General features: G+C 43.1%; 1 protein-coding gene across 1 annotated transcript in view; it reads right to left on the bottom strand.

Annotated features, from left to right (window-relative positions):
- The window catches only part of LOC145405085 (uncharacterized), a 143,943-nt gene that overhangs the window by 37,455 nt on the left and 80,092 nt on the right, over positions 1 to 26,396 (bottom strand). The window contains exons 7-8 of the mRNA XM_080276596.1: positions 16,148 to 16,291; positions 3,803 to 4,003 (exon numbers count right to left, since the gene is read on the bottom strand). Coding sequence (XP_080132722.1) covers positions 3,803 to 4,003; positions 16,148 to 16,291 — 345 coding nt within the window. The remainder of the gene's footprint in view (positions 1 to 3,802; positions 4,004 to 16,147; positions 16,292 to 26,396) is intronic.

The following is a 26,396-nucleotide window of genomic DNA, read 5'->3' as shown; positions in this document are numbered from 1 at the left end:
TGAAGTCTACTTGAATACTTTTCCCAGTATTGCCTTGCTAGTTCGAAACAATCTGATTTATTTCCAGCCTCTGAGTTGCCCACTATCGCATGTGTGGGAGTGGGAAATCTTTTGCCGTTACTGTGGCTCATCTTAGGACTAATCCTCCTGTGTACCGACAATTTGTCCTATGCATTATCTTTTTTTTTTTTTTTTTTATTCACTACCCACTTAGCTGTTTGTCATATATATATATATATATATATATATATATATATATATATACTGTATATATATATATATATATATATATATATATATATATATATATATATATATATATATATTTATATATATATATATATATATATATATATATATATATATATATATATATACTGTATATATATATATATATATATATATATATATATATATATATATATATACTGTATATATATATATATATATATATATATATATATATATATATATATATATATATATATATATATATATATATATATATATATATATTTACGTGCTTCCTTTGCAATATCATTACATTTGCTATATTTTATATATGCCATGCGGCCATAGTATATAGCCTGTTTGAATATTGGCGGCTATTTTTAGCCTGACCCTTGTGTCCCAGTATTTTGCAATAATGGCTTGTATGCCAAATTGCTGTTGTTTTCATGTCCTTTACTGTGAGTAAGGAACACTGACAATTAGTTTCCAAGCTACTGTTTGGGAAAAAAAAAAATCCATCCATCATCCAATCCTACGTTGCCCCATGAGGGGTGTAGAAGCGTAGGAGCCCGGGGCTAGGCAAGTTGGTCCTGACATTTAAGATGAGAGTGACCAGCCACATTCATCCCTGAGTGGCACTGCATGAGCAATAAACCCCAACCACCCCTTGGATATAAACCTTCACTGGCTCAATCCGATTGGAGTGTTGTAACTACCCACTAAATCACCAGGCACCAAAATTTGGTTGTATGGTTACCACCAAGCATAGTAAATGGTTTCCTGGTGTACAGGAAACCATTTGGCTTGTCACTCAGTGTAGAGTCACCCACAGGCAGAAGGAAGAGGAAAGAATGAGGGAAAGAGAGACAAAAGAAGGAGTGTCAAGTCACCTGTAGGCAGAAGGATGAGGAAATGAGCTGGAAAATTCTGAAGGTGGGGTAGGGGGGACAGGGGGAGGGGGTAGGGGGATAGGGGCAGGGAAGGAAGAGAGGGGGGGGTGATGGGAGTGGGTAAGGAAGGTCATGGGAAGGGCGGAATGAGGGAGGGAGGAAGGGAGTGGTGGGAGTGCATAGAAAACTGGAGTCGCCCCGCCTGGAAGGGTAACTTTTATCAACTTTGATGGGCTATAGCTCATGAACCAGTTGATCTAAAATGCTTTGGTTTGTGGCATAAGGTGTGTAAATACAAGCTCTAAACCTTGGGCATAAAACTTTTTACTTCTGTAAGAGTTGAAAAATCGACTCCACATACAGGTTTTCAGGGAAGTTCGGTCTATCGAATTGCATATCCTATGGGTTAAGGCAGAGGGTAGGTCAACCGTGGCAGTGTTTACTGATGATCTCTCCAACTAACCACACTGTTTACCAACCACTGCTCTAAGCCGAGTTGTAGGTAATAATGAGTAAATATGTGGGGAAATAACCTCAGTTCACTTGCAACTGAAGACAGGAGAAGATGAATACTGGAGTCTGATTAAGTTTTATTGTCTTCAAAAGGGAAAGCTCAAGATGAACACTGCGTGTATTACACAAGAGCGTTTGTGCTAGCTGACATCTCGCAGCCTCTTTCGTTAGATCCCTTCTCGTCTCTCCTCTCCAGTCTCCTAATTCCTTCTCTCTACTTTCTCCTCCAGCCTCCTAACTCCTTCTAAATCCTCATTTATAGCTTTCAGGGGTAAGTTTATAAAAATGCCCAGTAGCTGTCATAATCCAGGGATAATAACAAGTAACCTGTGAAGGACTCAGTTCAGCAGAAAATATGGAAAGGCTGCGCCTGTTTGGTAAAGAATTAATCCAATGAATCGATGACTCTTACAATGACGAGGAAGCAGCTGAGGATGACGACGGGACTGCCTCCGTTGTCTCAACACTGGACTTTAAGGGGTTCCTGACCGAGGTTGATGAGCAAGAGGAGGCACAGAGGCAGCAGCACTGTTGCCTTGTGCTGAGAGACCGAAGTCTACCTCAAGCCTCAGAACCCCTTCCCCCTCCCTTATCCATGCAAGCAATGTTGTCAGTCCGAGTCAGGTAAGACTCTTACAGTATTATTCATTCCTATAAAATATGCTTAACTAATATCTTTTCCAGGTTGTTAGTGTTCACTGGTGACCAGTTTGATGTAGGTTTCAGGGTTAGGGAGGTAGCTTTTCCAAGATGACAGACCCATAAATAATTTTCATCATAAGATTACAGGAATCACTCCATTATCCAGATGCTCCATGTCTGGAAATGCTCCATATCCAAATGTTAGGTCTTCGGTCTGCTATATCCATATCCGAACATATATGTCTGTCTCTGAACATGAAATTTCCCAAATTGCTGGTTGGGTGGCCTACAAATTTCAAAATCGGCCAATGTCCCCCGGCCACCCGGATCACTCAGATGCTAACGGTCGCGTGCAAGTACTGTAATACAAACCCTCATCCACAAGCTGAGCAAAAATGGCCGTCTGCCTCCCTACCGAATGATCAAAGTTGCCTGGCCGGCCTCTTGAGCCAAGCTGCACGCTGGTAAAAGAACTACCTGTATATGTGGCTGTTTTGAGTAGAGCCAGAGCTAACTGCAATCTATCCACATGAAAATCATCCTTGAAGATGCATGGGGACTTCTTAGTGTATTTTTTAGGGAATGAAGTGTGTCTTATATGCCGAGAAATACAGATCTCTCATTCACATGATGCTCCCATACCATATGCTACTTCATCCAAAAGTTTTACTTTTTCCTTGGCAAAAAATGCTTTTCTTGTGTTCTTAGCACTCTCATGGTGCTTTGGGATTGCAATTACTGTACAGTTAGTTTGGAACCACATGCTTTGAGTTCTGGGATGAAATGAGGGACAAGGAAAAAAATCAATAAATTGATGCTTCCAGACACAACAACAGTCAACACAACCATGAGGTTGAGGCAGGCAGCGGCAGGTATCGGATGTGGGTCACGCGGGTTGGCTTGGGTCAAGGAACCCTAGCAGCAACCGACAAAAGAACAACACACAAGTTGTAAACAAATGCACCCATCTGGAAACTCAATACCTAAATGCACTCATTTACTGTAGTTTCTCCCAGGCAACTGAGTGATATTATCATGTAGTAAACGGAGAAAGTAAATGCTCATATTATTGTAACAAACTGCGACCCCACTGTATACAGTATACAGTATAAGCTGACAGCTAGAAAGACAGACAGATAGATATGATCCACACATCACCTATCACTCTGGAGACTATCTAGGTCATCATTCAACATACTGGTACAGTTAATATGACTGATTTACAGTGACAAGTGGATAAGTTGATGGGGCGGAGGAGTAGTAATTCTGGTGCTTCACTTCACTGACTTTCATCCCCAGTGCCCACTGAGTTCAAAGAACCTTGTTTCTGGGCATGCCAAACCCATTCAAATGTGGAAAATTGGGCTAGGTGGATGAATATGATTAAACTAGAATACATAAAGAAAAAGGAAAAGGTTATTAAGAATATGGAGATACCATATTCACTGGGGTAGTATATTTGGTCATTATCAATGGTGCAGTTAAAAAAAAAAAAAAAACATTTAGGGTTCTCTGAAGTTCCTCACCTCCCTCACAATGCCGTCCATTGAAACCTGGTGGGCACGAGCAGCGTCCTGGTGAAGTACATGTGCCACCATTCATGCAGCGAGGGTAGCAGAGTGCAGCAGAACAGTATGGGCCCAGGTAGCCCTCTGCACACACACATCGCTGACCTTCATCACAAACACCACCATTGTCACATTTCTCATTACACTCTGGGTCAGGCCCTAGGGAAATGCAGTTAATTAGTGAAAAAATAATATAATAAAATCCTGTTCGGGAAAGGAAAATCTATCTATCTATCTATTGCCAGACGCCTCAATCCAGTTTGGGGTGGCCACAAACAAATCGCCTCCACGTCGCCCTGTTGCCCGCCATTTCACTGCCCCACTCCCAACTCACACCCCCCTCTCTCACATACCTCTCCACCCCATCCCTCCATCTCATCCTCGGCCTCCCCCTCCCTCTTCCCCCCTCAACCTCACTCACATAAACTCTCTTCGTCAGTCTTTCACCCTCCATCCTCTCCACATGGCCAAACCACCTCAGTGTGTTCCTCCTAACGCTTCCTATCACATCCACATCCACACCACAACGCTCCTTTATATCCTCATTCGTCAGCCTCTCTCTCCATGTGACTCCACAGGCTCCTCTTAAATAACTCATTTCCACTGCTCTCACTCTTGACTTGTGTCCTTCCAACAACGTCCAAGCTTCACTTCCGTACGTTAGAGTTGGTATCACAATACTGTCATGTAGTAACTTTTTCACTTCCATGCTCACTTCCCTGTTTCTTATCACTGCTTTCAAAAAACCAGCAACTTTTCTTCCCTGCTGTACCCTTTCAAGCACTTCACCTTCCAAACCTCCATCCTTTCTCATCACACTACCCAAGTACTTAAACGTACTCACATTTTCCAATTCCTCACCGTCCAACCTCGCTGTACATTCACTGACTCCACCTCTCTCAAAGACCATCACTCTACTCTTCCCTATATTCACCTTTAGATTCCGTTTCTTACACACTCTCCCAAACTCATCCACCAAGCCTTGCAGCTCCCCTTCGTCTTCACTTAACAAAATAGTATCATCTGCAAACAACAGTACAGGGAGTTTCCAAACACTATCCTCTCTCACCAGGGCCACTCCAATATCCACTACCCTACTTGTTTCTCTTTTATAACCCCATCCATGTATAGACTGAACAACCATGGAAACATGACACATCCCTGTTTCAATCCAACCTTCAAATAGAAAAATTTACTCAGTTCATTATCCACACGCACTGCAGCCTTAGCACCCTCATGCATACGCTTCATAGCATTCAACAACTTCCCGTCTACTCCATATATTCTTAATACTTTCCACAATCCTTGTCTATCCACCCTGTCATATGCTTTCTCCAAATGCATGAAGGCCACACACAATTTCTTTCTCTTCTCTAGAAACTTTTCACTAAAGATCTAAGAATGAATATATGATCTACACAACCTCTTCCCTTCCTATAACTTCCCTGTTCTTCTCCAACTAATTCCTCAGTTATTTCCCTAACTCTGTCAATACGTATCCTACCATATAATTTTCCAATTACACTAAGAAGACAAATGCCCCTATGATTACCACACACTTCTTTTTCCCCCTTTCCCTTTGTACAAGGGAATAATTATACCTGACTTCCAATCCTCCGGGACTCTACCTTCCTCAGCGGGCCAATCTGCACATCTTCCACATCCATTCTACTACTATCTCTCCCCCATGCTTCAGTGTTTCACCACACACTCCATCAATTCCTGGGGCTTTCCCATTTTAACTTTCTTCATTGCTTCCACAACTTCCATCCTACTGATTTCTTCCTGTCTTCTCACCTCCCTCCTTCTCCCAGCCACTTATACTCGCATTACTTCCAATCTCTGTGTTCAACAATTGCTTAAAGTATTCTCTCCATCTGCTTACTTTTTCTCCCTTCTCCACAATAGTCGGGGTGCACGACTCTGAGGTTGTCATTATTGTACCTTAGGAACCTATCATTCAAAAGTGCGTCTGATTTCGTATCATATACACGAATCATATTATTATGCACGAATATATTATACACAAATATTATTACACACGAACATATTATATACAAATCACTTGCATCTCATATGATACATGAAATGGGACGCACTTTTGAATGGTAGGTTGCCAGGGTACGATAATGACAACCTCAGAGTCGTGCGCTGCGACTATAGTAATCTACCATTTTTATCTTTCACTCCCCTACTAACTTCATTGCCACACTGTCTAACTCTCTTTACCTCTTTCCAGAACATTTTCTTACAGTCCCTCCACTTTACACTCAATTTCCTTACAAATTCCTCATACACTCTCTTCTTACTCCCCCTTACTAAGCTTTTCACCTACCTCTTCCTTTCTGCATATAACTCTCTCTTCCGTCTCTCAACTTCTTCCATGCCCCTATTTCTCATCCATGCACTATATGCTTTCTTCTTTTGTGCCACAGCCTGTCTCACCTCTTCATTCCAACATGCTGTTCTTTGCACCCCCATTCGTCTTCTCTTCACCCCATACACCACCTCACATGCTGCAAAGGTTTCTTCTGTGAGTATCTTGCACACACCTTCCACGTCCCCCATCTGCTACAGTTCATATTTACCCAATTGTTCCTCCACCTCTCTCTTATATTCTGCCTTTTTCTCATCCTCTTGTAACCTTTCCACACTCCTTGCATCTACTCCTTCCCCTCTTCTATTTCTCCAATTTACTTGCACCTTGATTCTGACCACCACCATGTGGTGGTCAAAAAGTCCACTCCCCCAACCTCTATAAGCTCTTGCATCCATTACACACCTTCACATCCTTTCATCCACACTCACATAATCATATCATTGCCTTCCTTTCATTCAGTTCACCACCCACCCTTCTCATCTCTCGCCATGTAAACCTGTGGATCATTTTGTGCCTGAAGAAGGTACTGGCTATCACCAACCCCCTCCCAGCACAAATGTCCACTAAAGCACTGTCATTCTCATCTATCTAAGCAGGCACACCCCACTCACCAACTACTCCATCCACTTTCACATTCCCTACTTTACCATTCATATCACCAATCAAAAGCACTCTCTCATTCCTTTGAAACTTTTCCATGCACACTTCCACATTTGTCCAAAATTCTTCTCTCACTCCGCTTGCACGATCTTGCATTGGTGCATACACGCACACAATTGCCCACATTTGTAGTCCAACTTTCAATCTTACCCACACAAACCTTGAGCCAAGTGATCCATACTCTCTTATATTCTCCTTCCATCTGTTACTCACAAGACACACTACTTCTTTTGTCCTCTCATTCTCACCTACTCCTGCACATATACCCCATCCACCATTCTCTCACACTCTCACATCCCCATTTAGTTTCAGTTAATCCACATACATCTACTTTCGCACCCTCAAGCACCTGGACAATCTCTCTCTCTCTTTCACCTCATCATTTGCACCCCTTACATTCCACGTTGCCATCCGTATCATGTCCTTTGTTTGGTCCTTAGTCATCATCTTTTGGTCTGTCCTCGTCCAAGGCTTCTTGTTTGTATTTTAAGTTAGTTGTTTTCCGGGGAGGGGCACTAACCCTCCGCCAACCCACTTGCTGTCACGTGGGGAACATGTGTTGGTTGGTTATAAGGTTACCACCCACCGTTGTAAATGCTTCCCTGGTTTACAGGAAATCATTTGGCATGCCACTCGATGTGTAGAGCTACCCTAAAACAGAGTACCACTACACTAAGCGGGTGGATGATGGGCACCCCACCTACCACCTATGGTGCATGCAAAAATATACTGTCAATTATACACCCTGGGAAAAATATATTATGGCTCACCTTTATTGTTCACCATGATTACTGACTAGCAGTACAGAACCTGCACATACACCTTATTTAATTATTTTTTAAATACCATAGATGAACTGATGAAGGAAAAACAAATTAAAAAAAAAATCAACACACCAGATTACAGGCACCCTCCATTCATTAAGATCTGCAACTGTTGGACTTAAACTTCTGTAGGTTGAGGTCTGAGGGGAAACTAATCCGGGGAAGTGAGTTCCAAAGAGAAGCAGTTTGGGGAATAAAAGAATTCTGATAGGCAGAAGTTCTGCAAGAAGGCAGTTAAGTCATAAGTGCTACCAAATGCCCATATAACATGAAGGGGAAGGTGTGGAAAGGTGGCATAATGGATACAACTTTCTCTAAGAATCTGCCATAGAAGTATCTGTAAAATAACGCAAGGGACGTAACATTCCATCTTAATTATATTGGAGGTACTGTAGTTCATTGTAAATGCAGGGTTATTAATTATTCTTATAGTTTTGTTCTGAAATTTGTCCAGCAGTTTTAATGTAACCTTCCACATCCACTCAAGAAGGGTAAGCAATAATTTAGCTTAGAGCACACATGACACTTGTAATAGATAACTGCTCAGCGGTGAAGAAGTAATGGACTCTGTACAATAATTAAAGGTTCTCTAATGTAGTTTTAGCAAGTGATATACCATGAGAGGTCCAAATGAAGGCACTAAGTGAAACTCCAAGAATTTCAATACTTTTAGGGACAGGAATTTTGGTTGTACTGAAGGCAATACAGGAATCAGGCAATATCTGTTTATTAGTAAATTGCATATACAGTACAGTATTTGGTTTTCCTTGTTAAAAGTGAGACAGTGATTTTGTCTCCATTCAGTGATCACAGATAAGACTGCAGTACTGAGTTAGCAGTCAGAGATACCAAAGTTTGTAAATGGGTGGTTAAGTGTAAAGGAACTGTTAAGCACTGAGTCATTTGCATATGAGCGAATGGAATTTTGGGTAACAAACATGAGATCATTAATATGAATAAGGAACATGGTTATAGCCATGACTGATCCTTATGGCATACTGGCATTAACTGAATGGGAATAGGCACATACATCATCTACCTCTACTCTTATCTTTCTGCTGCTGAGATATGAGGAAATCAGCGGGACAAAATATGATCAGCCATAGATGTGGCAAGGGAGCTTGGACAATAGGGAACAGTTTCACACTTTATCAAAAGCTTTAGAAATATCAGTAGCAACTGGATGGATTTCTCCACATTCTATGTGAGAAAAAAAAAAATATCTACTACAGTACTCTGCAATATTTTGAGTATGGATTCCAAGGTTCTGGAAACATTCTCACATTCAGAATGGGTCATGGTTCCCCCTGATTACTAAACTAAAAGAAAAACCATAATGTGATACAGTGCTTTGTTACACCATACTAAACAAAAAACCCTGAAGATATTTATTAACATCATCAACACCATGATCCTTCTCCCACCTAAAGATGGGATGAGATAGGATCAAACAACAAGGAACATGAAAGTAGAACTGCCATTGCACAAGGAAATGAGCCACACAATCATTCCATCAGTGATTTAAGCCCATGGAATTCAGTCCTATCTCATAATTCAAACATAATACTAAAGTAAGAAGAGTTACAGCCACTCCGATTAGGGTACCTCACACAATGTGCAGAGGCGAGGTCCTACACATGCCCCTTCAAGGTGAGTGACTAGTCAATTTCCAGAGATCTAATATAGCTATAAAAACTTTGAAAAAAAATAAAAAAAAAACAGCACACACACACACACACACACACACACATATATCTATCTATCTATCTATATATATACATACAGTATATATATATACAGTAGGCTCGCACAGTGCGCGTGAAATTGGGCGGTCCACGACCTCGTGCACTGGGAATTAGCGTACTGGGAATACATAACCTTATGGGAATAATTACATATGGGCGGTATCCGTTCATACCTGGACATTTTTTGGCCCTTAGAGACATAATAAAGGTCATATTTTTCAGACACTGTACTAAAGCTATAGCTACAATAACAAAAATATGGGTAGTCACCTTAACAACAGTAGACAACAGACCTGATGACCTTAAATAACAGGGGTTCTGAGGCACGGCAACACTTACAGCACCGCATTCCCCACAGCACCTCCCACCGCACCAACACTTCCCTCCACAGACTCCTTTTGAGCAACTTCCCCAGGAACATTGAAGTCACTCACTTTGGCCATAAACCCTTCAAAGTCCAATGCTGACACTTCTGACATTGCATCCTCTTCATCCTCAACAGTAGAATGCCCGGGAATTTCTGTGCATCAACATGACGACACGTGACGCGAAGTGTGAGGGGTGGTCGCGCACTAATAGAAAATGGCATTTTTGAGCCACTCCTTGCCTCTGCCTCGCGTTCTGTGCGGTAAACTCGCGCATTCAAGGGTTTTTGGTTATGATTTTTGGTCACTCGCAAACAATGCAAATCGCGCACTGTGATGACACGCACTGTGCGAACCTACTGTATATACAGTATATATGATGGTGCTAAGGCTGCAGTGCGTGTGGATGGTGATCTGAGTGAATTTTTCTCTTTGAAGGTTGGGTTGAAACAGGGATGTGTCATGTCTCCATGGTTATTCAATCTGTACATAGATGGGGTAATAAAAGAGGTACAAGGTAGGGTAGTGGATGTTGGAGTGGCCCTGGTGAGAGAGGATAGTGTTTGGAAACTCCCTGCACTGTTGTTTGCAGATGATACTGTGTTGTTGAGTGAAGACGAAGGAGAGCTGCAAGGCTTGGTGGATGAGTTTGGAAGAGTGTGTAAGAAACGGAATCTAAAGGTGAATGTAGGGAAGAGTAAAATGATGGTCTTTGAGAGAGGTGAAGTCAGTGAATGTACAGTGAGGCTGGATGGTGAGGAATTGGAAAATGTGAGTACGTTTCAGCACTTTGGTAGTGTGATGAGTAAGGATGGAGGTTTGGAGGGTGAAGTGCTTGAAAGGGTACAGCAGGGAAGAAAGGTTGCTGGTTCCTTGAAAGCAGTGATAAGAAGCAGAGAAGTGAGCGTGGAAGTGAAAAAGTTACTACATGACAGTATTGTGATACCAACTCTAACGTATGGAAGTGAAGCTTGGAAGTTGCTGGAAGGACACAAGTCAAGAGTGAGAGCAGTGGAAATGAGTTATTTAAGAGGGGCCTGTGGAGTCACATGGAGAGACAGGCTGACAAATGAGGATATAAAGAAGCATTGTGGTGTGGATGTGGATGTGACAGGAAGCGTTAGGAGGAATACACTGAGGTGGTTTGGCCATGTGGAGAGGATGGAGGGTGAAAGACTGATGAAGAGAGTGTATGTGAATGAGGTGGAGGGGGGAAGAGGGAGGGGGAGGCCAAGGATGAGATGGAGGGATAGGGTGGAGAGGTATATGAGAAAGGGGGGTGTGGGTTAGGAGTGGGGCAGTGAAATGGCGGGGGACAGGGGAACATGGAGGCGATTTGTTTGTGACCACCCCGAACGGGATTGAGGCGTCTGGCAATAGATAAATAGATATAAATATAAACAGTAATTCCTCCAAGATCCGATGTAATAAAGCCAAAGACATATCCGGGACTTGGGTTTGTCTGGGACTTGGGAAAATGCCCCCTGGACAGGTACTTATGGACTCTAACCCAACCTATTTTTGAAAACCATCTTATGAACTCCCTACCGGACCTGCACAGCATCTATTTAAGACCCTATTCACAAAATAAGGGACAGAAACCATGAAACAAATGAAAAGGAACCAGAGAATGAGGAATCAGAAGTGAGTATGGAAAATATTTAGCAGTGTACAGGGTACTTAAAACATGTCCGTGGCCGTCGCGAAGATTAACCTGCCTCCTCTCAGACTCTGACAGTAGAAAGGTGCACTTGAAGTACGTACAGTAATCCAGTGTTGCGCTGCACTTACTCCTTTGCACCCTAAATTCTAATTTCTTAACACTGCACATTCTTTTCTTACCTGCGCTGCACTTGAAACTCACCAGTATTGCACTCTGCACTTAATCCTTTGCACTCTGAATTCTAATTTCTTAACACTGCACATTTTGTTCTTAACACTGCACTACACCGTAAATTCCCATGTGATCTGGTGGCGAGTTTTGGCTGTTTATTCAATGTCAGAGTCTGAGAGTAGGTGTTGCTTGTGGCTGCGGGGCTTGTTGCTGGGACGTGGTGATGGGCTACCCACTGCAGATGACTCTGAAGATGGCTGCAAACTCACGTCCAGTGGGGACTCCACCGTGGCCAATGTGCTGGGCTGTGGCTCGGAGGTGGAAGACAAGTCTTGGTGAGGCATTGGTGTGGAGCCACGGCAGGGCATGGCAGGGGTCACGGGCCTGAAGGTGTCAATGGTTGTTTGATGTGAGGAACGGCAATTCTGGCGAGTGATGATGAGCTGCCTAAAAGCAAGCACTTCCTCCACAAGTCCCAGGGGCTCCGTCTCCCTGTTGCAGTCCAGGTGTTCGAGGTAGTCCAGAACTAACTTGACGTGCTCCCGGAGTGCGCTCAGGTTGGGGATGGCTGGAGTAGTGGCGAGCTGAGAGGGGTTCACATCATCCTTGCTGTCCTTGTCGGAATCTTCAAGCTGGGCACTTGTTCCTGCAACTGAAGATGCGATCTCAATATCAGACATGATCTGACATCCAGGATTGCTCTCGTCATCATCCAACCACTCACGCGCTTCATTCACATCCACCTCGTCGCCAGCTGCACGAAGACGCGCATGGAAGTCATCCACGTCAAAACCTAGAAAGCTGTGCACCACATCAGCTCCAAGAAGCAGACGAGACCAACCACTTTCCAGAGTCTTGACAAAGACTTCCCTCCACACACTGGCCTAGTTGTCGATGGCTGACTTAGGGTTGCGAAGGTTTTCCACAGTCCACTGGCCTCGCGTGTCCTATCCTTCCCTGTGCTCGTCCTCATCCTCGAGAACAATCATCATCTCGTCCAGGAACTTCTGACGGTACAACCTCTTCGTTGCCATGATCACTCCTTGGTCCATTGGTCTGATGAAAGCAGTAGTATTAGGCTGCAAAAACAAGCATTTAATGCGGCCATTCTCAGCCACCAACTCCTTGTTGGACGGATGCGCAAGTGCATTGTCCAAGAGAAGGAGAGCCTTTATCCGTTCGCACAGGATTCCCAGTGTATTCATCTGATAATGGATGACCTCCTTGAGAAAGTGCTGGTGAAACCTGTCTTTGAAGATCTTGGCTGTGAACCAAGCCTTCACAGAATGGTACCAAACGACAAGAAGGACATCCATCACCCCACAAAGGCACCGAGGCCGCTTTTCACAGCCGACAATAACGGGCTTGAGCTGATGCATGCCGTTAGCATTGGCACAACACAAAGCAGATATCTGCTGCTTGGAGAGCTTGCATCCAGGTACACGCTTCTCCATCTCCTCTGCTAGGGTGTTCCTGGGTGGCAAACGATAGAAAAGACCAGTTTTGTCAGCACTGTAGACTTGACTGAGAGTAAGGCCCTCCCTGTCGATCAAGCCCTTCACCTTCTGCCAGAACTCTTCTACTCCAACCTCGTTGGCATCCAGAGCTTCGCTATGGGCCTTACAGCTGGGTCCATGTTGTAACTTGAAAGCGAAGAGCCACCCTTTGGATGCCTTGAAGTCTGGGGTGTCGTGCTGCCTTGCAAACTTCTCAGCAGCATCCTTCAGCTCCATACCATGCACCAGCACACCAGCAGCACATTGCTGACAATAACAAATCAGCATGGAGTGGTCGATTTCTGCAAACCTGGGAGGGTACATAATCTTCCTCTGCATGTTGCATTTGGTCTTCCATGTGAAGTAAGCCGTGTACTGGGTGAGTTTGTCCCAGGATTTCTTGATACTGAACAAGGTAGGGCGGGCCACATTGAATTCTCAGAGGATGAGGGAGGTTGACCATACCCACGTCCACCTTCTCCGATATCTCCCTCTTCTTCTCCAGAATCAGAACCACTTGTTTCCTCTTCTCAGGTGGCGAAGCCATCATCACACACACGAGTAAGAGGCATCAGAGGAACAGGGCCTGCAGTAAGTAGGGCACCACCACAAAAGCAAGGATGTGGGCAGCCATAGCAACGAGCGTGCAGTCATGACAGTAGGTAGGCGTAAGATGGGGAGGAGGCAGGGGCACTCTGCTGGACATCAGAGGAACTACGCGCCAAAACACAGCTGTTTGTCGCCGTGCAGCAATTTCAAAGTAGGGTTGATTTTTTTTTTTTTTTTTTTTTGAGACGAGCCCAAAATGTCTGGGACTTGGGGCGTCCGGGTCTTAAAGGGATTACTGTGCATATACAGTAAAGGCATGTCCGGGACTTGGGAAAAATGCCTCTATACAGGAACTAACAGACCCCAACCCAACTTAACTCTGAAAGCCACCTAAATAACTCCATACTGGACATGCACAGCACCTTTTAAGACCCTTTGCACACAAATAGGGGGCAGATACCATGAAATACATGAAAAGGAACCAATGAATGTGGAATTAGAAGTGAGTATGGAAAATATTTAGCAGTGTACAGGGTATTTATGACACAACCATGGTTGAAACGAGGATTAACCTGCCTCCTCAAGGCTCTGACATTGGTGAAGGTGAGTTTGATGCACATACAGTAATCCAGTGTTGTGGTGCACTTAATCCTTTACACTGGGAATTATAACTGTTTAACACTGCACATTCTGTTCTTACTTGCACCACACCAGTGTTTCAATCTGCACTTAATCCTTTGCACTCTGAATTCTAATTTCCTAACACTACACAACACTGTAACTTCCCATGTGGTCTAGTGGCAAGGTATTGCAGTTTATTCACAAAAACGAGCACATGGGGAACCATGGTGACAAGCGTGCAGTCATGATGGTAGGTAGGTGGGAACTGGGGATGATGAATGGGTGCCCTAGTGGACATCGGTGGAACTATGCGCCAAAACAGAGCTGCTCGTCAGCGCACAGAAAATGCAAAGTAGGGTTGAAAAAATATATATACTGTATATATATATTTTTCTACGTTTTCTGACCATTTTTGGTGTCCAAGGACCTGAGCCCAAAATGTCCCAGAATTGGGCGTCTGGGTCTTACAGGGATTACTGTATATACTAGAGAGAGAGAGAGAGAGAGAGAGAGAGAGATTACTGTATATACTACAGAGAGAGAGAGAGAGAGAGAGAGAGAGAGAGAGAGAGAGAGAGAGAGAGAGAGAGAGAGAGAGAGAGAGAGAGAGAGAGAGAGAGAGAGAGAGAGAGAGAGAGAGAGAGAGAGAGAGGGAGAGAGAGAGAGAGAGAGAAAAGACAGGGAATACTGTACTGTATATACTACAGAGAGAGAGAAAGAGAGAGAGAGAGAAAGAGAGAGAGAGAGAGAAAGAGAGAGAGAGAGAGAAAGAGAGTTACGTTTCTAAGATACTGTACTGAGAAACATAAATCTGCATTAGAAGGTAAAAAAAGATAATAACAATAAAATAATTAAAAAATAATAACAATAATAAAATAAGCATGTAACTACTTTTCTAAGTTACAGCATCTAGCAATACAGTATGACCTCACAATAGCAGACTAATTGGGGCCCAAGCCATTCTGAAAAATGCAAAGTTCCAATAAAAGCGACACCTGGATTTCCCCCTGCTGACCTGGACTTTTTCCGATATATCAGACATTAGTCCGGACTGCACCAATGGTTTTTAAAGTGTTTTTACTACAATCGCAGTACTGTACTGTATTGTACATTCACTACAATAATCAAATACAGGTGGCCCTCCACATTCACAGAATCAACTTTTGCGAGTCTCGCAGATTTGCAGATTGCCCTCCTATGGAGTCAAGACTGAATTTAATGGGTATGGTTGTAATTAGTTGGGGTGAATACGTAGCTCGTGGCTCGATGACTCGCCCACACTCACGTGTGGGTAAGTCATCAGCTATTTGTGATATTTTATGCTGCTTTCAGGTCCCAGATATGGTTTATTAGGTAAAGTATGTGCACACTTGCTCACAGGGGGTGATCTGCAGCTGTTGAGGGATTTACGGAAGGGCGCACCAAACATTCACAGAAAATCCACATTCGTGGGAGTCTGTGTCCCCTAACCCCTGCAAATGTGGAGGGCTGCCTGTAGTATAATACTGGTATATATACAGTATCAATACTGTACTGTACACTGATAGACATGTTTTTTATTTATCTTATTATGGTGAACATATCTAAAGTGGTCAGGCAGTCCGGACTGCTACTGGCTTTATCGGACTTTTCCTGAGATACAGTATAGGAATTTAGCCCAGTAGCTCCTGCATTCAGATAAAAGTGAATTCCAGTCTAGTGAAATCCGATATATCAAGGTTTTACTGTAACATAAAACCATATATCATAACAGTTCAAGAAAAATATTTACATCATTTTAAGATTCATTTTACAACCAACAGTGCTACACATAAGACTCAAGCCCTCACCCATGTAACTGCACTCTTTCCTTAACTGAAGTCTGAGTGGTGTTCCAGTCAGAGGCTGCCCTTGCTGTGTGTGTAATGACAGCCCAATTCCAAAGGTCGTTATTCCTGATGCATTGCCAGTACATCGCATCTCTACAGAGAACACTGAAAAAAAAAAAAAAAAAAAAAAAAACTTGGAGCAGAAATTGCCATACTGGCAACTGAGAATGTAAATAAGTTAATGAACCTGCAATGAACTTCCTGAACTTCCTTTAACTACTCCTTACCCTAGCCACAGAGTCAGCTCCAGCCCCACTTCGAGCACATAACATGTCCTCCAAGTAGGAAAAATCCTTCTCACACTCAAGGGACTTTCTAGCAAGATCAATCATTTCATACCTCTCAGTCACTACATGGTCTCCCTGACATACCACATATATGAACTCAGCATTATTTCACAACCTACCTCCAACACCACTACATCTCTTATGCACCCACTTATCACAAAAAATGCACAAGATGAAGTTACTTCTCAGACTCTTGTGGCAAACTGGACAGGGTTATACTCCCACTGCTTTGACAGTACAGCCACCAGACCTAGATCTCATCACTTTTGATTTATCCACATTAGCTTTCAAACTCTTGCAGTCCATTCCATCTCTCCACTTCCTAAACTTTTCCTCCACCTCCCTCTCATTCTCCGCAATCAACACCAAGTCATCAGCATTCAACATCTCCCATGGGAGACCATTTCTGAGGTCATGTGTGAGAGCTTCAAGCATCATGGTAAACAACAAGGGCTCAAGACACCCCTAATGCACACCAACATTCACAGAAAACCCATCACTCAAATCTTCATTCATTCCCGCCTAGGTGCGAGCACCCTCATACACTGCCATAAAATATTAGAACAACAAACACTAAACTGGAAAAATTATCTCCAGACACTTGACTACAAACCAAACATCTGCAAACTCTACAAAACACTAAACAGTATCACACTTTCCAACAGCAACACTATACAATCACACGCTGCCATCACAACAACAGACACCATATGTTCAAGCAAACAACAAGCAAACTCTCTCATCAATCACTTTTCACATGTCAGCCACCTAAATCCCCATCACAACAACCGACGTATCATCCGACGTAAGAGACAGTTCCCCACAGACCCAGACTACGCACCTTTCACATACAACCAGACGAAACACATCATCAACAACCTTAAGCACTCATTTGCCTGTGGACCAGATAACATAAGCAACATTCATCTTAAACACCTTGGACCACAAGGCATACAAGCACTCACCAACATATCAAACTACAGCTACTCACACAACACAATACCCAACATCTGGAAGCATGGCACTATCATCACTATCCCTTAACCCAACAAAGACCCCACGTTACCTTCCTCACACTCCTCTGGCATTCCCTCTAAAATCACTGAACGACTGGTACTACAACTAGTTACACCGCACATCCCCCTAGCTCCACCACAACATGGCTTTAGGATGCTGCACTTCACAAACACCCTTCTTACAGACCTTACACAGAGAGTTTTTGATGGCATGAATTCAGCTAGGCCACCACACAGAACACTCCTAGTCACACTAGACATTAGAAAAGCTTTTGATGTCATCCCCTGCCACAACCTCAAAAACAAAATACTCAACACAAACATGCACAATAACACAAAAAGATGGCTGGCAAACTACTTAGCAGGCAGATGTGCACATGTAACATTTGCCGGTCAATCTTCAAACATCAGAAACTTCACAAATGGCGTCCCCCAAGGATCTGTTTTGTCCCTTACACTCTTTAACCTATACATGCATGACATACCCACACCCCACAGATACATACAGCTTCCTATGCAGATGATGTAACACTTACATGTACACACCAAAATGCAAACACAGCTGCACACATCCTCCAACCTTACCTCAACACACTATACAAATGGTTCACCACAAACAGGCTCAAAATAGCCCCAGCCAAATATACAGTGACCCTTCTCACAAACTGGAGAGAAGAACACAGTCACATTCCACACCTCACCATAAACAACACTCCCCTACCACACACATACACACAGACACACACACACACACAAAATCCTTGGTGTAACATACAATACATCAATGCCATTTAACACATCACAAACATTAAAAATAAAATAACACCAAGACTCAATGCCCTGAACTCACTTGCCCACACAACATTTGGACACAACAAAGAAACCACCACCACAGGATACAAACAATATATAAGTTCAGTGATGAATTATGCAAGCCCTGCTTGGGCTCCTAACCTCACTAAAACACACTACAACACTCTACAGACCATACAGAACAAGGCCCTAAAAATAATCACAGGCTGCACAGCTACTACACCAACAGACCACCTACATCAAGAAACCAAAGTCCTCAAAGTCAAGGATCACCTAGACATGAGAGGCACCCAAATTCTTGCTTCAGCCTCCACAAACCCACAACATCCACTACACTACATGGCAATACACCCACACACACCAGGGAACATCAAAACAACACCCAGCACACGATATCGCACACAAATACTGTCACCTCTCCCCTCTCAGACCAGCTTCCAGAAGCACATCCTCAAATCACTTGCCGCTCCATTCAGTCACTTAAAGACAACACACAGCTGCATGCATGGCCTCCTGATACCACCCCTTCGAATCCTTTCTCCCTCGTGAGGACAGGGTCCACCTGGCCAGGCTGAGATGTGGGCATCATCCAGCCCTCGTAAGTTACCAGAAGAGGCTGGATGACTCCATCACTGCTGCATGTCCAGAATGCAACACAGCACCCCACACTATGAAGCACATTATGGAAGACTGCATTGCACACAATCACCTACACCAACAACACAACTTACACTCCTTGGGAGCTCTGTGGGAAAGCCCGGTCTCGGCCATGGCCTTCCTTAGGGACTCGGGACTGTTCAGCCAGACTGCCTAGGGAACAACTACTACTACTGCTACTACTACTACTACTACTACTGCCATAACCACTTTATCCTGCCACTCCTCAATCCCAAGTTTTCTCACTGCCCACTTCACCAAATCCTTACATTTTCTGTGAAAAGACCCAAATTCAACAAAGTACAGTTCCCCATAGTTTCTTATGTATTTTTTCTGAAGCTGTAGGACAATGAATATGGCATCAGTGGTCCCTTTGCCTGGCATAAACCCAAACTGCATCTCAGTAATATTCACTCTTTCCCTTATTACACCTTCCAGGACACTCCATTATTTGGTTCAAAAGTTTCATGCCTCTATAACTTCCTCTTTCCAGGGAATCACCCTTCCCCTTATACACATTTACAATAACACACTTCAGCTAGTCATCTTGAATTACACACACATATATATATATATATATATATATATATATACACAGTATATTTATATAAATATACTGTATATATATATCGTTTTCGTTTTCGTTTTTAAAGGCTCCAACATGCTTGCATGTGTCGGCCTTGGTCACCTAATGGCGGCTCTCCACGCTGCACGATCCATTGCAGCCTCCCTGTTCAGTCCCTTAACCCTAAGGTCACACTTAATGACCTCGTCCCATGTCTTTCTCGGCCTACCCCTCATAACCCCACCCCCAATATTAACACTTCTCACCTTCTTCACCCAATTATCATCCCCCATCCTCTCCACATGTCCAAACCACCTCAATCTACCTCTCCTCATCACAACACCAATACACTCCAGTCCCATCCTACCTCTCAACTCTTCCATTGTAAACCCAGCCCCTCCAGGCCTTGGACGCAGGGACGCACTGCACATCCACCTAATCATTGTCGTTTCTGTACGTCTGAGCCAGCGAATATCTTCCTCCTTCACTGCCCAGGTCTCACTGCCATACAGCATTACACTCCTAGCACATGCTGCATACAAAGACCCCTTAGCATGTAGGGAGAGCCCTCTCAATGTCAGGAGAGGCAAGAGCTCCCTGAACTTCTTCCAACTACTTCTCATCCTAGCCACAGAGCTAGCTCCAGCCCCACCTCCAGCACACAACATGTCTCCCAAATAACAAAACTCTTCCATACACTCAAGAGATTCACCAGTAAGTTCAATCCTTTCACGTCTGACAACCTCCACCTGCTCACCCCGGCACGCCGTACACATAAAATCAGCATTATCTCGCAGTCTACCTCTGATACCACTACATCTCTTATGCACCCATTTATCACACACACCGCACAAGATGGAATTACTTCCCACGCCCTTGTGGCAAACTGCACATGGCCACTCTCCCTCGTGTTTTGACAGTACCGCCACCAACCCTAGATATCACTTTTGTTTTATCTGCATTTACCCTTAAACCCTTTTGCCCCATACCATCTCTCCACTTCCTAAACCTTTCCTCTGCCTCCCTTTCATTCTCTGCAATCAACACCAAATCATCAGCATACAACAACTCCCACGGGAGTCCGTTTCTAAAGTCACGTGAAAGGGCTTCAAGTACCATGATAAACAACATGGGACTCAAGACTGACCCCTGATGCACACCAACATTCACGGAAAACTCATCACTCAAATCTCCATTCACTCTCATCTGGGTGTGAGCACCCACATACATGGCCATAACCACCCTAACCAGCCACTCCTCCAAGCCAAGCTTTCTCATTGCCCACTTCACCACCTCTCTAGGGACTCTATATATATATATATATATATATATATACATATATATATATATATATAAATATCTATTCTATCTATCTATCTATAGCCCGACGCCCTAATCCCGCAAAGGGTGGCCGCAGACAAAACGCCTCCAAGTCACTCTGTCACCCACCATATATATACTGTATATATATATATATATATATATATATATATATATATATATATATATATATATATATATATATATATATATATATATATATATATATATATATATATATATATATATATATACACAGTAAGTCTTCGAAATATGAAAACCCAAAGCACGAATTTTCAATGGTATGAAAGCGATGACTATAGGTCAAATTCCACAACATGAAAATATCTGTCTCGATGATACGAAAATCGATACGAAACGAATAGAGATAGCCCTATTATCCAGACTAGAAGGTGTGAAGAGGTGCCTGAATAGTCTGAAATTATGATTAATTCGGAGGAAACAAAACACAAGTACTGTTAGATTGATTTATTTACCAGTAAATGTACAATAAAAGACACAACTATTTTCCCAGTTCCACCTGAAGAAAATTTACACCAGGCGAAATACAAGGAAAACCCTGCTTCTACTAGTGCGTGTTTCAAATGGTTCGATTTTTCCACCCTATATCCATCAGACTTTGGGAAGATACTTGTGTCTTTCATTGTACACTTGAAGCAGCAGAAAGACCTTACCAATTCAATTCATAATCCTCCAGCTTGTTTTTGTAATTTTCTGACAACTTTCAGTTTGGCAAATTACTTTTCTTGCTGAAAAATTTCCTCCCTGTTATTATCGTCACTTTCCCTTATGATCGTTTCCAGCGCAGTGGAAGAAACTCAACGTGCTCAGAAGTGGATATCGTTTCCCAATTTCCCAACTGGAGGTTAGGTTAGGTTAAATTATTATGTACAGACATGCTCAGTTAGGCCAGGTTTATTTAAACACTTAGGGAAGAATGGTCCTTTCTGCCATTATGTTAATGAAATAAACAAGACTTGTCAAACCACAACAGCTAAAAACGATGGGGAAAAAGATTTAACAAGAAACGTTTACTGTATTTACCAACCCAGAAATAATCTGAAAAATATAACAGACTATCAGGAAGAACTTATGTGGTAAGATGCTTTTACTGCTTAAAGTAATGTGTATGTTTAGCCCCCTCAATGGCTGTGGGTTCAGAAATTTGCATGTTCCTGTGGCTGGCCTTGGGACTATTTTTTCAAAGTTTTAAAATCAGTTTCTTTTTATTACATATGTGAAAAGACTTGTCTGGCACACCTGGCTTTTTTCTTCTTCTTCTTATTTTTTCCCCTAAACCCATCCTGTGATTTGCTATAATTCGTGTACGAATCAATAAAATTAGGATGCATGTTACATTAGCATGTAAACATCGGCGAAAACATCTGGGATGAAGTGAACTGTGAACACCTTGACTGCTCGGGATGGTGGAGTAGGGTTGTGTAAACACACCAGTGACCTTCGTTCCCTTCCCATAATTGCTCGCAGTTTATAGCTCACCCTAACTCAACGTCACTGACACCGGTACAGTAAGGTGTCATTCAACGCCAGCAACTATGAAAGCGATAATGGAATACATTATTGTTTGTATCAGTCCTCTCTCTTTCACACATACACATAAGAATGAACAAAAGAATGAGCAGTAAATGTACACTAACTTTAAGGAGCAGAAATAACTATGCTCAGTCGGTCCGAAACATACTGGGAAGAGTAATACCGAACAAAGAATGTGGAACTGAATTCTAACCTATGAGAAAATGTGGGACGAAAGAGTAATTTTTTTTTTCTGATTAGCAAACATTTTTGTTCCAAATCGTCTCTTAATGTTGTAAAACCCATAATCTTTCGTGTGAGCATACAGCCTAAAGACCTTACCAGTTCAGTTCATATTCCTCAAGTTTGTCTTCTACAGTACATTTTTCTGAATATTATGAGGGTGGTAAATTATGTTCTCTTGCTGAAACAAACTTAGTCAAAATAAGGGTGCATGTAACATAAGCATGTAAACATCAGTGGTTACATGTGGAGTGAAGAGAGTGCCTGACTGCTTGGGGTAAACACACCAGTGATATTCGTTCCCTTCCCATAACTCACCATCATTGACACCGAAACAGTAAAGTGTTGTTCACGGCCAGCAGCTGTGAAGGGTTTAATGGAATACTGTATGAAAAATTCAAAATGGGCACAGTGGACAGTGCCGTGCTCGCTTGCCGAGAGAAAACAAACTAACCCCTCTCTGGTAAACAAATTTTTGCACACATCTCAGTGGAGTCCAAGTCCCTCCTCTCCTCGCGGTTTCGCTGTACGCAAGGATATTTTCGCAACTCTTCACCTTTTTGTATTGTTTCGCCAAGCCTCCCAAGCGCCCTTTATCATCTCCAGCATCGGGAGAGCCCGCTGCAAAGCAGCAGCAGCACCGTACTATAACTGGAAAGGAAATTGGAAATTATAAGACCCCATGAGGAGGGACAGGGAGTCTTGGAGATTTGGTGTGCTTTAGGCCTTGCAGCTTTCACCGCTGGGACTGTGATGAATAAAAAGGAGAGGTACAACACTATGGCCACCTCCTTCTCCACAACTGTATACAGGTATTGCTTACTTCAAAATGGGGAGAGGGGTAAAGTTTAGGTGGGGGGGTTCGAGGGGTCCTGGGATGCATCCCCCCATTTATATGTATATTTCAATGGGGAAAATCGTTCCGACATGAAATTTCGAAATACAAATTTTTTTTTGGTCCCTATCCCTTTCATATATTGAAGACTCATTGTATATATATATCACATCAATAATCAAACCTACTCCTATATCTCCCGAGGCCTTTAACCCCTAAAGTGCGCAATTTGCACCTTGCCAAAAATCTTTCTAACAACTTTACCTCATCATCCTTCCCTCCTCTTTTCTAATCTGATGGTTCTGTAGCTATTTCTTCTACTGATAAAGCAGATCTCTTCACACAGACTTTCTCCTCCAATTCTACCTTAGACGATTCTGGTGCTGTTCCTCCATTACTTCCCCCCTCTGACTTCCTCATGGCTGACATTAAAATTTCTTCAGTTGATGTATGTTCTGCCATCACTGGCCTCAGTGCTAACAAGGCATATGGGCCTGATGGGGTCCCTCCTGTTGTTCTCAAGAACTGTGCTTCTGTGCTTACACCCTGCCTAGGCAAACTCTTTCGCCTTTGTCTGTCAACTTGTACCTTTCCTTCTGGAAGTTTGCTCTCATTCAGCCAGTCCCAAAGAAGGGTGACCACTCCCAACCCTCCAATTATCGTCCAATTGCTTTAACGTCCTGTATTTCAAAAGTTTTCGAGTCAATTCTCAATAGAAAAATTTTAAGGCATCTTTCCTATCACAACCTTCTTTCTGATCGTCAGTACAGGTTCAGTCAGGGACGCTCCACTGGCAATATTCTCACCTACCTTTCAGACTCCTGGTCATCCTCCTTTCGGGACTTTAGCAAAAGCTTTGCCATTGCACTTGACATCTCAAAGGCTTTCAATCGAGTCTGGCATAAATCTTTAATTTCCAAACTGCCCTATTCCGGTTTCTATCCTTCTATCTGTGCCTTCATCGCTAGCTTCCTTTCTGGTCGTTCTATAGCCGCTGTTGTAGACGGTCATCGTTCTTCTCCTAGATCTATTAACAGTGGTGTTCCTCAGGGCTCTGTCCTATCACCAACTCTCTTCCTTTTATTCATCAATGATATCCTAAGCTGTACATCTAACCTATCCACTCATACGCTGATGACTCCACCCTTCACCTTTCCATTTGGTTCCCACAACGCCCATCTCAACAGTTACTTCAACAAACAAGGGATGAGGCTATGGCACACCTAATGTCTGACTTGGCTCGTATCTCTGACTGGGGTAAAAATAATATGGTTGTTTTTAATGCATCTAAGACTCGGTTCTTACACCTATCAACCCGACAAAATCTTCCACAGGTATACCCACTAATGTTTAATAATATTCAGCTTAATCCTGCATCATCCTTGAACATGCTTGGGGTTTCATTTACTCGGGACTTATCTTGGAAAGATCATATTACATCTCTTGTAAAATCTGCTTCCAATAGATTGGGTGTGCTAAGCCGACTCCACTCTATCTTTACCCCTGCACAATTGTTGACTCTATACAGGGGTTTTATCAGCCCCTGTGTGGAGTACAACTCTCATGTGTGGGGAGGCTCCCCACATACAGCTCTTCTCAATAGGGTGGAGTCAAAGGCTTTTCGTCTCATTAACTCTCCTCCTCTTACTGACTCCCTTCAACCTCTGTCTCTTCGCCGCACTGTTGCATCTTTATCTCTTTTCTATCGCTACTTTAATGGTCACTGCTCCTCTGAACTGTCTGCTTGCATTCCTCCACCTCTACGACGGGCGCGTAGCACCCGTCTGGCAACAAACTCTCATCCCTTTTCTGCCCAACTCTCTAATGCAAGAGTTACCCGTTACTCCCAGTCTTTCATTTATGCAACAGATCAGCTCTGGAACTGTCTCCCTCTGTCTGTATTTCCTGCTGCCTATGATCTCCAGTCTTTCAAACGCAGTGTGTCCAGGCATCTCAAAATGATCGGATCTTGAATTTGGCTCTCTATTGTATTTTGTTTTTCTCTTGGAGGGAACTGTTACTGCGGGCTCTTGCCTTTGGTTTCTTCTTCCTCGCATTTAAAAAAATAAAAAAATAAATAAAAAAATAAATAAATAAAAAAATCTGTCCCTCCAGCCGCAAAACAGGGTTGATTTTTCGACTTTCACCAAGGTAAAAATTTTTCTTCCACATTTCAAGAGACTGAATTTACACACCTGACAGTGTATGTTTCAGCCAGACTGACCAAAGAGTTATTGCACAATCACCCATCAAAGACGCAAAAAAGTTACCAATCCCCCATGGGCAAAAATAGCAAATGTACAGAAAATGCATTACTTACAGTAAATAATTATATATACATAACTAATGTCAATTAGAAGTGTTCCCTAGGCATGAAATGTCAGTGTGACATACGCCCATAGCAAACAAAACAAGCCAGGCAAAAAGTGGAGGTGGAGTTTGTGTGGCTGGACGGGGGAGGAGGATGGAGGGATAGGGGAGGGAGGGGGGAGGAGGGAGAGGGGAGAAGGGTTGCTATGCACACACCGCTGTAAGGCGTATGTTGGGGTATGGTTGGTTGGAAGGGGACAATGTGGAGATGATGCAATGGGGCTGAGGGAGGTAAAGTGACAGTGGTGGGGGGGGGGGTTTCCTTCTCCCCCACCTTAGGGGGCCAATCACACCATACCACCCCAGGCATTCTAGCTCTCATGGGTCTGATCCCATATACGTCACCAAAGGGGCGGAGTTACCCTCCCCCAGTTTTTTGTGTGTCTTTATCGATTGTGCAGGATAGGCTGGTGTGTCAAATTACACAAAAGCACGATTGTGTGGCACAGGTTTTTAGGGGTTAACATTTCAGCAGTCAACCCAGGTACATCTGCCGCCTTCCCTAACTGCATCCTGCCTATTGCCCTGCTCACAGTAACAGGATCAATCA

Source organism: Coenobita brevimanus, chromosome 65, assembly GCF_032717465.1.
Source record: "Coenobita brevimanus isolate Jiangsu-jjx chromosome 65, ASM3271746v2, whole genome shotgun sequence".
In the NCBI taxonomy this organism is placed as follows: Eukaryota; Metazoa; Arthropoda; class Malacostraca; order Decapoda; family Coenobitidae; genus Coenobita; species Coenobita brevimanus.
Note: the sequence above shows the minus strand (reverse complement) of the source record. Positions and strands in the feature narration are given on the sequence as shown.